The sequence below is a fragment of the Saccostrea cucullata genome, unplaced genomic scaffold (genome assembly GCF_032062105.1).
Source record: "Saccostrea cucullata isolate Sc308-1 unplaced genomic scaffold, CSIRO_AGI_Scuc_v1 ctg400, whole genome shotgun sequence".
In the NCBI taxonomy this organism is placed as follows: Eukaryota; Metazoa; Mollusca; class Bivalvia; order Ostreida; family Ostreidae; genus Saccostrea; species Saccostrea cuccullata.
Window position 1 is genome coordinate 65,945 of NW_026926133.1, and position 18,766 is coordinate 84,710.

Below are 18,766 nucleotides of genomic sequence, written 5' to 3' on the forward strand. Positions count from 1 at the left end.
TGAAGAATTGAAATTTCAATTTATAAATTTTCTAAATGCAAACGATTTCTTATGCAAACTATTGCAAAGGAAAGCAAGCTATTGACAAACAAGTTGATGAATCAAGGATATCAACAGTCTTGAATAAAAAGATCACCTTGTAAGCTTTTTGTTCTAGCATTGATAATGAAAATTTACGAAGTTGATTTTATATGCCATAAAGTTGATTATACATGTACCAGTGTAAATCAAACAGTGCATAACCAAGATTAATATAAGTTTAAGTGTATTTGATTTTTTTCTAGGAATTTACTTTATAGAAAATTGCAAAGGCTGTAAAGCAAATGCTGTTTATCTTTCTTCAAGACTTGCTGATTTAATACTAAATGAAATAGAAAACTGAAGCAATAACTGCTTATCATTTTTATGTCTCAGCAGCAACTGGATGGTCCGTAATCAGTCTCTGAAAACTCATGCTCTCCCATATTAGCATATTTTAACAAAATCTGCCTCTACCAATCAATAATGTGCACTTAATTGATATCTGCAAATTAGTCACATTCTGAAAATTACTCCTTTTTGTCATTTTTTTTTTTAGAGTTATCTTTTTGTTTAACAACAGCATAAATTAAACCATCTATAAAAATTGTTTGTTTGCCTGATTAAATAATGTCCAGGAAATAAAAAAATATTTCTGAGTTATCTCTTCTCATGCATTTATAACTATTTCAACCTCATATTCTCAAGTTTTTTTTTTTTAATAAAAAAAATTCACTTAATTTATATTAATTTGAGTTGAGAGCTCTAGGGCAAGCAAATTAAACAATTTTTTTTTTCAAAAAAACTATGATTAAAATACCAGTTTTCTTGTTTTTGTTTGTACAGTGGTTGAAATACCCTACACTTGTGTTATTATAAATCAAAAATATTCATTTCATGATCATATAAAAATAATGCAATATGAATAATTAAAGACTTTCTGAAGAAAAAATGATCAAGAAAAAGCTGTTGTTTAACCTAAGTACAGTATATTTATTTATTTTAATGATTTTATTTAAATCTTTTATATAATTGTGTTCATTAACTTATGTTTTTTTGAATGATCTAATAAAATATCGGCATATTTTCTGCAAATATTAATTAAAATCCAGGTTAAAACATTGGAGCATTGAGTTGAAATTGTCAGAGGATTCAAGCAAAATGTTGTACTGACTTATAAGTGGGTCAATGGCAAATTACCTCCAAATAAAACCCAAAAATTACAACCAACTTTCAGGTGTGAGTATAAACAACCAGTCAAATTTGCGTTACCCTCCCCAAGATGTTTATTTCAAATATTTTCAAAGATAACTGATATGAAAAATGGGAATTCCTTGAGTTTCATCAATGGTATAAAAAACTTAAAGATTCCTCACTGCTCCATGGTCGTAAGTGCTGAGTACAGGAAAACATTTGCAGCTCTCAACCAGCAAGTGGTGTAATTTCAATTGATGAATTATCAAAATACAAACGAGATGGACGTTAATCAAACAAATAAATTAATCCAAATCAATAAATGATAAGTATGACATTTACAGTTTGATCAAGAGCCACATGAAAAAAAAAATTGAAAAGAATTTTATGTTGAAACAAATCTAATAATTAAAGTGCACAAGAGTCTTTCAAGACTAGGCTATTTATTCCTGAGTATGGAACTACTTTAAGAGTCATGCACATTAAGTGTTTAAAGTTTGAGTTCTGTGTAGGAGTTAGTGCCCTTTTGGTGTGAGGAAACTGAAAGTGTTTTGTTTGATTGTTGCTAAGTGACCATAAGCTTATCTCTGTCAAACCAACCCACCGTAAAGTTTACAAAACTTTAAAGTGTAAATAGATACTTACACCTAGGATATTGAAATGAAATTTTTATTAGCCGGACCAGAAAATGTGTACAAATAGAAGTCAGCATTTAACAGCTGCTTTAAATGGAAAAAAAAAATTGAAAAGATTATGAAAGAATTTAGAGATCAGGTTGAATAATTGAAGATATTACAAGGGGTAAAAAAAAATTATTTCCATTCAAATACAATACCTTGAATGACTCTTTGGTCGCCAAGCAACAACACTTATCTTTTCGATAAATATCGAAACATAAAAGGAGGGGTCGTGAAATAAAGTGATGGTACCATTCTATATATGACACCAAAGTTTGCAAGGAAAGGGAAAGCACTATATGGCTTTAATCAGTGTAGTGTGTAGCTCAATTAATTAGTGGAATAAAGTTTTAATCAATAGAGACTCAGGGTTGTTACTTGGGTTAGACATCAGAGATTTCCTGCTGTAGATTATGTTCCATCGATTATCCATTTAATTGTTTCTATGTGTCATTTTATTAGTAGCAGAAGTATAAAAGTATCGAATCATGATAATTTTGCGGTTGGCATAAATTTTTAATGACATTGATTTTATACTTGAATGAAAAAAAAAAAAAATGGTCAAAAATTGTTTTAAATTTTTAAAATAAGTTTGGTGAAAATATTTGGTTGAAAAAATAATTGAAGATGAAAGTTTTTGTCAAGTTTCAATCGATTTTGCCATTGGTATCTGATATAGGTCAATATAAAGTAATGGTGACCACCAGAAATCATTATCATACATTGATGTGGGTTTATACCTTAATTTGGTCAGATTTATATCTGACCATAATTGTCTGAATCTCCACCTAGAAATGTTACAGTATAGTGTCACATACCCTTGATATTTTATAAACTGCTATGTTCTCTTTGTTAATCACATTATAGCTATCTAAAATTGTAGAAGAAGTATCTCTACAGAGTTTGCAATCAAGAAGTTTTATAATGTAGGATTGTTTTCACAAATCAATCTATCAAAATTGAAGACTTTACATTAAAATACTTGATAATAAATATCATATTATTTTCACTGCCTTAAGAGTACTGGTATATTTACTTGCTGAGTATACTTTAAAATGATAGTGCTTTAATAATCAGTGAGGTACTGAATAAATATTACTGTAAGTTTAAAATACGAATTCAGAGAATTGTTTCTCATTACAAATGTAGTTCTGAGTTTGAGAAAGATATGTTTTCCCCTAAGATATTCCTTCTCTTCAATGTGTTTTGTAGAAAAGAGGTGATTTGCATTTGCATTTGAAACAAATAAAATCATTCCAAAAATGCATTTGCCTGGCAAAATTTTTCCTTCAGGACAGAATGAATACAGGTAAATCTATAATGACATTCATGTGATTATTTTTTCATCAGAGAGGGCACTTATTCCTTAAAAATGATGTGAAGATGCTGAAAGTCATAAGAGGTGAATTATTTGATGAACCTTAGTAATACAAATAGTTGTCACTTGAAAATTCAAGAAAAATCTACCCCCTTTAAAGAAAAATGAAAATGCTAAAACAAAAGAACCACTACACTAAGACTGAAATACCATCATATCCTTTAAACAGGTCTGGGCGGCCTCCGTTTTTGGAGGATAGCTAAATTCAATATGGCGGCAAAATTTTTTACCATATATGGAAATCGCAATGCAATGTCGAATAGTTTATCTTCTGATTTCAGAGGATAACATGGGTAATTTTCAAACGCCTCGTGCCTACCTTAAATCAAAAAGTGCAAGCACCAGAGTACAATTAATTTAAAGTTCAAACATTAAACTATCGTTTGTGTGTGGCGATTTGAGATTCTATGTCTTGAATTTTTACAATTACGCTTTCAAAGTTGGCACTTCTTGCGCTTCATTTCTACGTAATATTTCTTGTTATTTTGTTTAATTGTTATGTTTTTTCCCTATCGGGACAAATAAAAAGGCACTTATATGCACAATAAATAATATTACTTTCATACTTTCTGTTAATTCAAAATTAAAGAAAAAGGAAACACAAAAGAAAACGACTGTAAAGACAAAAAAAAAACAACAAACAAACAAACCAAAAAAACCATAAAAAAAAAACACACACACACACACAGCTTGCTAATTTTTAAATGCTTAAAACCAAATAAAACAATTTAAAGATAAAATAAGTATTATTTAGAGAAATCAAGAAAAAGCACAGCCCACTTTCCTTATAGCTACATGCAGCATCCAAACTTCCGCAAGAGTTCCTAGATGAGGCCTCGACGGGGAGTATGGCACAGTATATATATTTCCACGGACAACGTAAGTTTCAGTCAGATTCGTCTTGTCGTTTGACAACGGGTAGACGTAATTTAACTGATAAGGAGGGCGGTTTAACTCTTCGCCCCTTGCACAGTCTGTACATGGAGATTGATCCTAATATATTTCCGGGGTCTTAAAATCTCAGTTTAATTAATTAAACACACATACAGGCGATACAGACAGTTCTTCGATGGCCTTTGATGTCACAAATTTTTACTGTGTTATTAAAATGTGGCATTAAAAACGAAGTGAAAGAGATGTACGGCAGTCGTCAGCGATAAAGATTTAACATGAAATTAAAAAAAAGGGGGGAGGGGAATGGACTTGAATGAGTTTGCACGAGAAGAGAGGAAAAGTGGTGGGGGCATCTATTGTATGCTGCATCCGTAAAACAATTGACTTAACTTCGTTTTGGAAGGGGACAAAATAAAAGCAGTGAAAGCAAACAGGTTTTCAGGATTTATCCAACATAGGATTTTTTCCGTAACTTTGAATTTTCGTTTTCACGGTATGGATCGAAATATAACGTGTGGATTCTGTGTGGAATATTTAAAAAAAAAAAGATTTGGTGATAGAGAAATTTTGACACTATACATTGCTACTAGGGAAATATTTCTCGAAAATTTATAATAGTGCAGTTCATAAACTGAGAAATGCAAGAGTTGCTGTTATTTGTTTGGTTTAAATATACCCTTCGTTTTGAAAAGTCCGGTAGATCCTCTCTTTTTAGAGGATAAAATCTATCCTCCAAAAACAGAGGCCGCCTAGACCTGTTAAATGTGATATCAAAAAGATACCACAGTCAGAAAGAAGACTAGTTACTGTCATACATACTGGTACCATACATGTTTTGAATACGAAAAGACCCAAGGAATTAGGAATTATTTTGCTAGTTTCGGCTTTATAGGCTTCAGTTGTTTTTATACAAGCTGTTTTCAAATTATATGCCTGAATATTGCATGAAGTAACATCTATGATACCTGTTGCCATGGTTTTAGTTTCGATTCAGCATTTGACAAAGTCAATATTTTTATTTTTGCGTGTTAGACATAATCTAAACATTTATTGAAATTCATTGCTATCTTATCAATTAACTAATGCAGGATTGACTGTGGAGAATAGTTGATACTCTAATACAAATAAAAATGCATTATTAATTTCCCTATTGAGCATAAAATGCCCTCAAGTGAAAATTTGTCATTTTTAACTCTGGGAATCAGATGTAACATTGAATTCCTGTAGTTCCAAGTGTATGGGTACCTTTCAAGTTATGGCTAATTCTTAAGATGAGAATTGTATCCAGGGTTTGTTTACAAACCATTCAAATGTTTAATAGGATGTCGTAACTCTCGTTAAAACAGTTGAACTTGTAAACATTGGGATTTATGGAACACAATCGGTTGGACCATAACTTGGGTACTTGAGCCCACACCAACCCAAAATTGGAGAGTCCGAGAGGAGTTCAGAACAACATTTTGAAAACTGGGTTATATGTGCCACCCATTAGAAGAAATGTGAGAAAATTTGTATTTTGACTTCCAACCCCGAAAAAAGAATATGAATATGAAACTCATTTAAAAGCCATTAAATGAATTAATGATTCTGTTGGTGTTAGGGTTAGCAGCTTGATTAAATTGCCCATTTCTGAATAAATTAAAAATGAGCTGAAATCATTAGGAAAGCCAAAGGGATTTAAAAGTTCAAAAACAACTGGAATTCCATGGGATGTTTAGTGTCACCATCTAGAGTGGACCAAATCAAAATGGTGACAGTTTGATGGCAAAGTCAATATTTTTTTCACAATACCTCAGTATAACAAAACATGGTGAAACTGGAGATTTTAAAATGATTTGCCTCAAAACATTTTGAGTGAGAAGCTGAAAAAATGTGGAAGTCTAGTGGCAAGTGGAAAGCTTTAGTTGCTAAAGCTGTGGGTAAAGTCCCTCAGGAAGCACCCAAACGAAGACCAAGGGTGCAGAGGAATTTCTCTATCCAGACCCTGCAGGTAAGGGGATACTGAACATTTCTCTATCCAGACCCCAAAGATAAGGGGATACAAAGCATTTCTCTTATCCAGACTCTACAGTGAAGGGGATCTGTATTCTTGTCAGAGCTTCTAGGAGTTTGGTTCCAGAGCTTTGTTTCCATAGACATAAAAATATAATTCATAGTTCAATTAATTTTTCTCATTAATGATAATGAAATTTTAAATCCTCGATTTACTCTATGAGATGGGGGAGGTGTACTTAAATTTTAGATCCAAATGCTGTTGGTAAGGTGCAAGAATTTCTTTTTCAGTCACTTAATTACAGAAAATGGGAAACTTGAACTTGACAAAAAAATTTCAGAATCAACATGTGTTGAATCATTGGAATTGACTTCATTTTGAAAGATTAACAGTTGCAACAAGATACCAATCTTTTTTGGTACATTCAGTTAAAAAATACTTTGAAATTAATACAAATGTACCACAGATAAATGGAAAAGTCATGTAATCAGGAATAGCTATTAATAATTAAACTATAGTCAAGTTAGTGGGTGAATTTGCATCATCAATTTACTGCTTTTGGTGGTATGATAGGATTGTGGACTTATCAGATTATATAATTATGATATATCCTTCAAAGTTTTTGTTGTCGATACATCTGTCATGAGCATTATAACTAAATCATATGTCTCATAAAGGATTATATGGTTTATTTGGGATTGAGAAACTTGAGGCCAACAGCTCACTCAAGTACAAATCAAAGGTTTATAGGACATTGATGCTGCCTGCACCCCAATATTTGTAATTCAAGATTGATTTATTTGGGTACCTTGAACAAGAAATTAATTTTGATGAAATTGAAACTTTTTATGTTGGGAAAAAGTTGATAACTTGAATTTCCATATCAAGTGACTGTATTTAATTCTACTTCAATTTATTGCAGGGGATCAGTTTATTTGGGCTTGTTTGACTATCTCATCCCTTCTTCCTATTATTGGGCTTTAAATTAAATGCAATAAACTCTCAAAATCAAGAAGAGTATCGATATATAAGATAATAGAAGAAACTTGATACATGCTTGTGGCCTTTCACCCTATATAATATTATACAAAGTCCCTCTAAAATCATCCAGTCAAATTCCAGGTTGCTCATCTTGCTAGTTCAAAATATGCATCAGAGGCTTTGGATCATGGGGTGATGTGGCTATCATTTATAAAATTTGAAAGTTTTTTTTTTTTTTAAATTGTCTGTAAATTTTTATTCAAAGATCATTCAAAGGATATAATTTTTGGAAGGAATGGTTGTGTTGGAAAAACCATGGAAATTGAGGGAAAGATTCCATTGGCAATTTAAAGTGTTTCACCGCAATTGATTGTTTTGGATGTGAAATGAGTATTGTAATCTTTTTGAAGGCCAGAGTTATTACTGATGTAGTGGTACTGTAATGGCTGACCGAGTACCCTGAATGTGGTTTTATACCGTCTCTCCAATCATCAAGGTTTAACACTGTGCAACTGGAGTGATTATCTCCATTACTTCAGCAACAGTCACCGTTAAACGGTGTTGCAGGCATTGATTGTGCCCCACTGATTGGAGATGCTTGTCCAAGCGTAATAAATTGTTAAGATATGGGCAATGTCAATTTCATGCTATGAGATAAAGTCTAACACTCGAGATATTGCCATAAAATACCTTGTCATTGTTTCCCCATCATCAGAACTAACTGTTGTTATGCAGCCAATTTTGCATTAATCTTTAAATAATTTATATTGGATTGTCAAGAGAGATTTTCTGAATCTGCTTTTTTGAACATTTCTGCTGCTGCTAAATGCTCTGAGCCAGTGAGTTTGTCAGGAGACTTCCTATGACTTTTTTCCGGAGAGTTTCTAATTCTTCCATAAGGAGGCAATTTGCTTTTGCCAGCTGACTATTATGACATGCATTCATCCTGAAATAGCTCAAGTCTTGAAAGGCTACATTGCAATCGTTACAGAGGAGAATTTTAAATTAATGTTGACCTTGGATAATTTTTAAGTTGATTGTTAAAAATTTAATATTTCATTGTGAGAGTGATCTTTAAGAAAAACAGAAGGCTTTTTGAGTGTACTTGATTCGGTAATATGTCTAGAATAATGAGAAAGGCAGTTCTGCGAGTGAGGACTCGGATACGACAACAGAGAGTTGTGGATGTGATAGTAAGTATCAACAGATTTCTGTATAGTTTACAAATTTAATGTGATGTCATTTATATTAAAAATCAGTCAAAAAACATTAATATAGGCCTATGCATTTAAAAGGATAGGGATTGGCTAGGTCTTTTTGAGCCATGATCTTGAACAAAATGCTAGTCAAACTGCTGCACAGTGAAAATGAGTGGTAATTTAAACTGTTTCAATATACAGTTGATTTTTCCGTATCTTGAAGACAGATATCTGGAATATACCATAGATAAATTAGATGTTTAAAATAATCTGGAAGTTTTAACCACTTTTTCTTTTATGTATTTTACCCACCATGCCTCAGAATCCTTGGATATCTCAATTTTTTTTGGTTCCCAGTGAGATCGGGATAATGAGTTTTTACTTTATATCTAGCAGCTGGGCTGCTGTGATCTTGAACCCAGCCTTGATGTTGGTCAATGTTAACTTTGGTACTCTGCAGGTCTTTAGATTTAGCCAATCTGCAATTCTTGGGATTAAATACAATTTTATGAAAATGATTCAGTTAACAGGTATGAGTGTATATGCAGAAATTATGTATAGTTTGATTGGAATGTTCTCAGTTTGCTCTTTTTCAGCATTAAAATATTCAGTCATTACACGAACCCTGGGTGGTATGTGTGATTGTCTTCTGAAGCAATTCTTTTTTTGCATCTTCACATAAAAAAGAACATAATAGACTGAGCATTGCTGATCTCACGGTACTCCTAACTGTCTCTTGGCATGCAATGATCATGCTGCACTACAAAATGTGTTTACCAGCTTGTGCACCAAAGTAAAAAAAAGTTCTAATGACAATGTAAATTGTCCTCGGGAAAAACGGCAGAGCATAACAGATTGCAGGGCCATTAATAGAATTGCTAGAAATCAGCTTCCTCCTCTAATTATGTACAAATGTCTGTTCTTTCATCCGTTTAGCAAAAAACTGGCTTTGAAGATCAACACTTATGGTGATTGGAGGCTGTTGTCAGGGTTCTGGGTAGAATTGCTCATTTTCCTGTCAAGATGATGTCCCTCCATTTTCTAGGAGGCATCTCCTGAGTTTTAATAATTAATGATGTTGTCATTCATTAGCCGGTGACTGAGACAGAAAAAGCACCATTACACTCGGCCACCTTATAGTTATTGGAAGGAATGTAACATTTCTTCAGTTGCAAATTATCATGAGAACATGCAAATACCACAAGGAACCATGAACTACCCATGGCCTGTCATGGTTTGGATAGGATTATGTGATTGTGTAGATTTTAGGGGGATTGATTCAGTTTTATGATGTGGTGTAAGCTACAAATGTCGCAACTTTGATTTTCTGGAGAGAATGATCTTTAATGGGTGCATGTACTTTAATGGCAATATCGCTTACTTCAAGACTTTGATGGTTTTTGGATCTTTGCATCCTGATTTTTTCCAATTCCTTGATGAATTGATGAAACTTCAAAGTTTTCTGAAGGAAGAATATATTAATTAAAGATATGAACAGGAGAATGGCAACGTGGAAAAATGTTATTAAACTACATCAAGAGAGAATGGCGGGCCCCTCTGCCACTCCAGGGTCAAAGGGCAAGTACCTGCTGCTGAAGCATTTGGTAAGACTGTGTCCCCGCAGAATTTTATGTTAATTGAATTGACATATAAATACTGGGTACAGGTACATGTGCTGCCCATGTTGAACAAAGTTTTTACAAGAATCATTGAAGTTATTGATTTCTCAAAAGTCATAAATTATAAATGCTGATGTTACGTACAATTTATGATACAATGTTTATGGTACAATTAATTGACATTTTTAAACAGGACATTTTTACAATGCATGGGTTTAAATGTGCTATTATTATGACAAACTTGACTATTTAAAACATAATTATGGTCATTATGCCTCAGAAAAGTTCTTAGTCATGTTTGGCATGCCCAGTAGACTTTTCTAAATTTTGTGTTAAACAAATATTTATTCTGCATATCTTAGATGCAGTTTGCTTAACAATGATTTTGTCTTTCTTTCTCCAAAAAAAAATACGAGGGTTGATTCAAAAGTTCGTGGAATTTCTTCATATCTTATTAGTTTTTAAGTGAAATTGCTTGAAAATTACACATGAGAATATGGACACTTGTTGAATATTGTAAATAAAAAAAACAATTTTAATATTTATGATAGTAAATCTATGGCAGTTGCCATAGAAACGGTTGTTTGGAAATGCGGGGGAGACGTGTATTATCATTTTAATTCTTAATACGTGAAATGGGAATAAAACCGCCCTATGTGGTATATAAAACGAAAATTATGTCATTATTACGATTACTTGATCTTTTATAAACCTTTGTATGAGAGTTTTACTGAATTTTCTGGATATTTAGCTTATTTTGTGATTAATTAATCAAATCAAATTTATCAAGTCACAAGTTTTGTTGAAATTTGCATATGAAACGCATATATTATTGACATAGGCTGAGTTAAAATGCATTTAGTTGCTGGTTTTCCAGTGGCAATGATTTTGTCTTTTTGGAGGCTCTGTTTTAAGTGTTTATCCACCTGACAAATTAAAAGTGTTAAAAAACACATGAAATTGGAACATTTGTATGGAAAGATTGGGAGTATTTTAAAATATTGAAAAATGAAGATAAGTTGGTCGAGAGTATACCATGGCGGAAAAAAAATGGAGAAAAGTGCAGCATTTTGTAGAATTGTTCGAATTGGACAGGGTGAGATTGTGGACATATCAAACTTTGTCGAAGTCTCCCCCGGGTTTCACAACAATCCATTTTGCGAAAGCTCGTGTGACCTTATTGAAAATTGGAAAGTGGTGAAATTTTCCAATATTGTTGCATTATGACTCTATATTATAAATATGTCTATTTTTGGCCTTCATCAAATCACGATAAAATTTTAGAAAGAAATTCCACGAACTTTTGGATCAACCCTCGTACATTGTTAAATTTGTTCTTTAATAAACTTATGATCATTACAAAAAATTGTTCAGCAAATTGTGGCCTTGTCCAAATTGGTGTCCTTTTAGGAAATTAAAGAATAATGGAATTGACATGTGGGAATATGTTGTAATTTGAAAATCAAATATTAACACGAAAGAATGAGTGCATGTAAACTTTCAGCTTAAGTACTGTAGAGCTAGCTTGTGTGTCACTGGTTATTCAGAACAAAAAATGGTTATGCACATAAAGGAAACCTAAGCAAATTAAATTATCATGGAAATTTTAAGTTTTCTAGTTCACAGCTATTGTTGGCAAGCTTTGGGTCTTTTTCTTTAATTAACAAAGTATTTGTTTGACAGGTCAAGGAGAATTTATGGTTTCTTTACTAACCTCTGTTTGTTTTATAGCTACATTTGACAGCTTATAATTTGTAAAGTTAGCTTCACAGGCCTGTTGTCAAATGCTTTGATCTACTTGTAGATAAAAATCTCTCTTCTTTAAATATTTTTGCTGAAGTATTATGTATTCTTGTATGAATACCGTACTGGTAGTATATGATGAATAATAAATATAAACAAATCTTTTTTGAAAACTATAGCAATTTATAGGCATGAATGGATAAACATTTGATTTATCAACACTGCACTTTAAATGAGTAATAATATACTACCTAGTATACATTTGTATATATACCTTAACAGTTCACACATATTAATTAGTCATTAAGAGGATTAGATATGTATTGGTTATTAATTAGGCCTACTAATGAAGAATAACTGGGTTATGAATTGATCAGCATGCCAAATTAATTAAAGAGCAGCAGGAACCCATTGCTATAATACTCTCATGTCTCACGAAATGGTTGAAACTTGAACATAATAATTTTAATCCAATATTTCATAGGATTTGGCCTCATCCACTTTTTGTCTCGCCTGCGACGAATGTCGCGAAGCGAGACATAGCGACCATAGATTCCGTCGTCGTCGTCGTCGGCGTCCAACTTTTGGTTAACCCAAATGTCAAAGTTTTATAAACTGCAATAACTTTCTCAAATTTTATTCAGTCTTCTTGAAATTTGGACACAATATTCAGTATGGATAAAAATTTATATCCCAAGTATGATTTTGAAAAAAAAAATTCAAAATTTTTTCTTAATTTGGACTTAGTTTTTTCATGATAATTTATGGTGAAGACCTATATTCCAGCAACTATAAGTTATAGGGATATGATAATTAGTCAGTGGATACATCATGGGTAACCACAAACGATACCAGAATTAGGTCATCTTGACCTACATTTTTCTGCATGAGTGACTTTGGTTAAATTTTTGGTGGAGGTCCATATCTCAGCATCTATAACTTATAATGGCATGATGATTTGTCATTGTACAGGTTATTAGTAACCAACAACATCAGTACCAGAATTAGGTCATTTTGACCTACATTTTTCTGCATATGACTTTGGTTAAATTGATAATGGAGGTTCATATTTCAGCACACTTATAGTGGCATGATAGTTAGTCAGTGGATACATCATGGGTAACCACAAACGCCTGTACCAGAATTAGTCATCTTGACCTACATTTTTCCGCATGAGTGACTTTGCATAAATTTATGGTGGAGGTCCATATCTCAGCAACTATAACTTATAGTGGCATGATAATTTGTCAGTGGATACATCATGGGTAACCACAAACGCCTGTACCAGAATTAGGTCATCTTGACCTACATTTTTCCGCATGAGTGACTTTGCATAAATTTATGGTGGAGGTCCATATCTCAGCAACTATAACTTATAGTGGCATGATAATTTGTCAGTCTACACATCATGGGTAACCAACAATATCAGTACCATAATTAGGTAATCTTCACCTACATTTTCTGCATGAATGACTTGATACATATACAGTGGATTTGTCAAAATGCAAGTTCAAATTATTGCGACTCATAACACGTTGCAATATTGCAATAATAAAAACATCACAATAATTTGTGAATTTACAGGGTATATGTATATATATATAAATGCCAATATAATCGCCAAGGGATTAGATATTAAGTCAGCTATTCCATTTCTTTATTATTGTATTTTTGAGTTATTCCTTCTGAAATGTCAATAAATGCTTCAGTTTATCAGACAATCATTTCTTACTAACCACAGCGACAGCAGGCGAGACACAGGGTTGCGGGCAACCCTTACGTACTTTTTTCCGCTGTGAACAATAAAATTGATTAAACCTTTAACCAATGTTTGTTCTTTAAGAGAAGGTATGTAAATACAGACAATGGACTGGCAGTATTGGGGGATATATAGATAGAAATGATCTGTCCATGCAAGTTGGAGAAATTGACATTTAAATTTGGAACACTAGGCTGCCTTTGTATTTGGGCATTGACTATTAATATTTTGTTTGATCGTTTTACTCTCTTGTATTTCTTATCGGTGACATGATTGGTTCATTTCCTCAGTGTACGACACATGGAAACCATCGGGCTATGTACTGTTTGTATGTGCTTGTTATGTAGAGAGAAATGAAACCTGTCAAAATATTTGAATGTGACTTTTGATGTTGTCCCTAGATTTGACATTTCACCATTAAGGGTGTCTATGGACTTTCCAGTTTTGTGGTGACAATACACTGAAAAATTACTGGCTTATGGTAGTCATTATTGGCAGATAGGCTGCTTTGATATTGGATTTTACCTATGGATTTTCACCTGTAGGATATGGATTTGTTATAGTGGAAATATTGTAAAATTAAAGGAATTTGAATAAGAAAAAAATTCAAAATGGCAGCAACATCAACGGTGAAAGCAAATAGGGAACTTCAGATGGTAAGATTCTCAAATTTTGATGGGGGTGGTGGGTGAGATATTACAATATCATGATAAATGCTCTGCTATTCATACAGAATGCATATGACCATGTCATAAACTGTATGGATCCTTATTGGATGTTGATTATGGTGGTATTTGTACCTTTCATCAGTAATAAAAGTTGAAACAAAATGTTTATTTTTATAGTAGCTGAGTAAATTGTTATTTAATAATTGAAAATTTGTAAATCGAGTACATATTATTTCCAAAATTTTATAATACCTGCAGAAATCGTGAAAATTTTGTTCCACTGATTAATTTCATTACTTTTATTTAAACAAAAAAGGGTCCACAGAAACTGTACTTCATGAAAAAGCACCATGATCTTTGGTACACCATGAAAAAGCAGTTTTAAAAGTTGATTCATGTTTTGTACTGTTGGTAATTTTTGTTTACAGAAATTGTAATCAATTTAATTAAGTCTCAAGACTTTTGTATGACAGGAATGAATTGGAGGGACTAGTACTGTGGGAATAGTTCTGTTTACCTATCAGATAAAGACACCATTTACATGGGGATTCATGCCTGATTTCAGATACTCCCTTTAAATATTTGTGACTCTATATTTAATATGCTCTTGTTTTTGGAAGCATCTGTCAGAAAAGATCTCCCAATTCATTCTAGTTGGAATCTAATCTCAGATAATCTGGACAAGAACTTCAGATTACCAGTTTTATTACATAACAAAAACTGCTTTTTTTTTAAATGTCTGTGTGAACAATGTTTACATGTATTCCTGAGAAACAAAGTATAGACATATTGATTAACAGTTGCAAAATAAGTGCAGTAAAGTACATTGCTGTTTGTGAGAAGAAAAAAAACCTCTTCAACTAGCAACTATTCATATCTCCCAAGTATAATAACAAATTCAGGATATTTGAAAATGGGGACATTACCCAGAAGGCAGGGGCTCTGGGGCTGCCTAAAGGCACAAGTTGGTCCAGGGCAGTGTCTTGATGAAGGCCCAGAGGGCAAGGAGTCTCATGTTACCATAAGGCTCAAGTTGGTACTGGACAGTACCTTGATGAAGGCCCAGAGGGCAGGGGATCTGGGGCTGCCCTATTAGGCTCAAGTGGGTTCAGTGAAGTGCCTTGATGAGGCCCAGCAGGCAGTGGTTTGGGGGCTGCCATAGGTCTCCATTGGGACCAGGGTAATGCATTGGTGGAGGTACAGAGGGCATTGGGTCTGAGCTGCCATAGGGTTCTAGTGGGTCCAGGGCAGTGATTAGGTAGGGACCCAGAGGGCATGGGGTCTGGGCTGTCATAGGGCTACAGTGGGCCCTGGGTGGTGCCTCAGTGGGGGCCTAGGGAGCAGCTTTTAAGCCCCAAGAAACTCCCAGGCTTTAAGTATTTTTAAAACAAATTTCTGAGTTATTAGTTAGGTTTTATATATGTAAAAGCAATATCTAGTAAAAAAAAATCATTGATTTCTCTTTACTGATTTTTTAGTCACAATTTTTGGGGGAGAGGTCATGGATCCTCCCGTAAATCTGCCAGTATTCCCCGTTAGGTGGGGGAACAAGTTTCTGTCAAACGTAGATCTACCAACTAAACATGCCACACAAAACCAAATACTGCCTTCAAAATTTGATGAATCTGTAAAATGGAAAGTGAATAAAACATCTATGAATATCGACTACTTTTGATGAATTATTGTGAAACACTAAGTTGATCTTTATGGTGTGGGTAGAGATGTTTTTACCATTTTTTCTTTAAAATTCTATAGATCAGATATAAAACCCAGACTTCTTTCAGACTGATGGTAACTAAAGTACAGTGATTTTTACGCAATAATTAATTCTCCACATATACTACGTAGGAATCTGCAATACCTGGAAAATCCTATTGTTCTTTAGGTGTATTTTTACTACAGTTATTTAATTGCTATCATGTGTCAAATCTTCTCATTGACTATAAATATTATTTTGGCAACAACATGCATGTGTGCATAAAAATTCAAGGTCCCAATTCCTATCAAATTATTATAAGGTGCATTCCATAAGTAACCTTTGTCTAACATCAATTTTGATTGCCGACCACTTTGACAGATGATATAAGTGCATATATTCATCGTCTAAAGGTCTCCTTATCTAACACTGCAGTGACCATTCAGACATTAGTTTGTCAAGTTTTGTCACTTACAAAGCTTTATTTCAAGATGGGCTACATTGAAATTGGTAAAGATTGCAGTATTGACTTCTATACAGAGAGCATACAGTCATTCAAACACTCTAATCCCAGGGATATAACATGGCTCATGTCTCTTAATTCCACACAAACTGTCCTTCTGTGAGAACATTTTGGCCCAGATAAAAAAAAGGACCAGCATTCTTCTGTCTAATTGGTGCAAATATTTGGAAGTGACAGAGCAACAGGGTATGTCAAAGTATTGATTGTCATTGTTAAACTGTCAATTGAATATTGAAATGAATAGAAAAAATGGCTAACATGTACAAGGGCACAATCACTGACAGATCAGCAGGATTTTTATTGGCCAAATTAAAACATATCACAGATTATTGATAGAAATCAAATCTTATTGCTTATTGACAGAAATCATAATTGATAAACTTTATTAAAATCATTACGTTGACATCAGTTTTAAGAACAATTTTATGTGATGTACATGTGCAAAGTAAACTTGAATTGAATGAAAGTATGTGGCAGTTTAATCCATTTTGGCAATAATTCATAAAAACACATGTTTGTTGAATAGCACATAAACTATAATTTTTATAGATATTTTAAATGTTCAGAACTTCTCAGGTCAATTATTTTTTAAAGATTTCAAATAAATGAATACTGTACATAACTACCCTTATCTTTTTCTAAAAATTTTTTCTTTCTTGCTTTTTTTTTTTAATTTTGCATGTTTCATATCTGTTTATAAACTGCAAGAATGGACTTTACTTATTTTGCATGTAGATTTAAAAAGAAAAAACTCAAGGTCATGTGAAATTTCAATAGAGTATGTAAAGGTATTCATGGTTTGACAAAAAGTTGTATTGTATTTTGCCAGAGTTTTAGTTTACTCTAAAGCTTTTTTGGAAAACTTCAAAGAGCAGGACTGAATTCACTTCCATGTCAATACTTGTTCAATCGACAATGCCGCGCCAGGTGTTAATTTCAGAAGCATATATAAATAAAAAGGGGAAAATATGAGTAAATATATGAAAATGGCAACAAAAAATAGGCATTTTATGATTTGTATTATAATTTGAAATTCAGATATGCATTACCTTTGAAAACACATGAAATGTATGTCCTTAAAATTTTTATGTTTGATATATTTGAATTCATAATGTCACATTGTCTGTTATATTACTGCTAAAGAATATGATACAGTTTTGCATTGAACAATGTATTTTTCACTGTTAAGCCAGACCACCACAATTTTAGGTGATCAACAAAACACTTTATTTTGCTAATGATAGGATGAGGTAGCTGTTCAAGAATTTACATATATTAACAATGATAGGAATATAGGATGACGTCGTTGTTCAAGAATTTACATACCAACAAAATATTTCTGTAAAAATCATGAAATTTGGTCATCTCAAATGAAATCTCAAAGTGAATCAGAAAGCCCTTTTTATCCAAGGTACCATAACATTGAAATTGTCTTGTTTACTAAATCCATCGATTTTTTTCTTGCAGCAAAAGTTGAAGGAGGAGCGGGAGGCTAAGCGGGCCCACCTAGATGAGCGCCACTACTACATCCTCCAGACGGTGGCGGACAGTCTCGGGCTGGAACTGTCGGAGGTGGAGGATGCCATACTGGAGGGAAATCAGGTATGTTTAATGGGTGGTGCTGTAAAAAATAAACTAGGTGTTCAGTAAAGGATCAGAACAAAAAGGAAGGTAGGGGTGTAGGTAATCTCCGCTACATCTGTAGAGACTAAAAATTTTGGTCTGGTGTCTCTACTGGTATCAAAATTTTTAGTCTCTACAGATCTAGCTGAGCTTAGGGGTGTAAAAAGAATATATATAGAAGCAATATGTGTTAATATGTAAGCTAGATCATTGGTTACAATTGTGTTGTATGACCCAGACCTAGTATGTGGGGCAATCTGGCCACCAAAATGGATAGAAATCATATGACAGTCTAAAGTATATTATAAAGCTGCTCTTATTGGAAGATTTAGAATTTTGAAGAATCTCAGTTGAATTACTTGAAGTGAATAATACATAATGCAGTATGATAGTATAGCAGCAGGGCTTTTACTATTTTCTTACATAAAGTTTTCAGTATTATAGAACTTGTTTCTAACAAATATCCAATTTTGTCACCCCATTCTGATCTTTCTTCCTTTGGTTGTAGATTGAAATGATGGACCAATTCCTAAGTCCAAACAGTGTGAGCCAGCTTTTGTTCTACTACCAGGAACCGGAACATGTGGAACCAGGTACGGTGTAACCATAGCAATAGTAGTCTGCAGAGTGGCTAGTCAAAGTGTAGAAAAGTATCAGAAAATTGCAAATGATCCTTTAATGGATCTGATTTTTATGTCAGTTGGTCTGTCATGCAATATATTAGATGCTAGTTATCGACTGTGAATTGATTGATTGCATATCGTAGAGTGAAATCAAATTTTATTGTTAGTTATGGTAAAC

General features: G+C 33.1%; 1 protein-coding gene across 8 annotated transcripts in view; it reads left to right on the forward strand.

Annotated features, from left to right (window-relative positions):
• The window catches only part of LOC134270899 (dynein axonemal heavy chain 5-like), a 64,729-nt gene that overhangs the window by 13,078 nt on the left and 32,885 nt on the right, over window positions 1-18,766 (forward strand). For 4 of the 8 annotated variants that reach the window (XM_062753150.1, XM_062753148.1, XM_062753149.1 and 1 more), the window contains exons 1-3: window positions 9,819-9,938; window positions 17,810-17,944; window positions 18,474-18,558. In XM_062753150.1, coding sequence (XP_062609134.1) covers window positions 9,825-9,938; window positions 17,810-17,944; window positions 18,474-18,558 — 334 coding nt within the window. In that variant the 5' untranslated portion in view covers window positions 9,819-9,824. Of the gene's footprint in view, window positions 1-9,818; window positions 9,939-13,733; window positions 14,112-17,809; window positions 17,945-18,473; window positions 18,559-18,766 lie in introns of those variants that run through there. The other 4 variants (XM_062753154.1, XM_062753155.1, XM_062753151.1 and 1 more) reach the window with 2 other exon arrangements.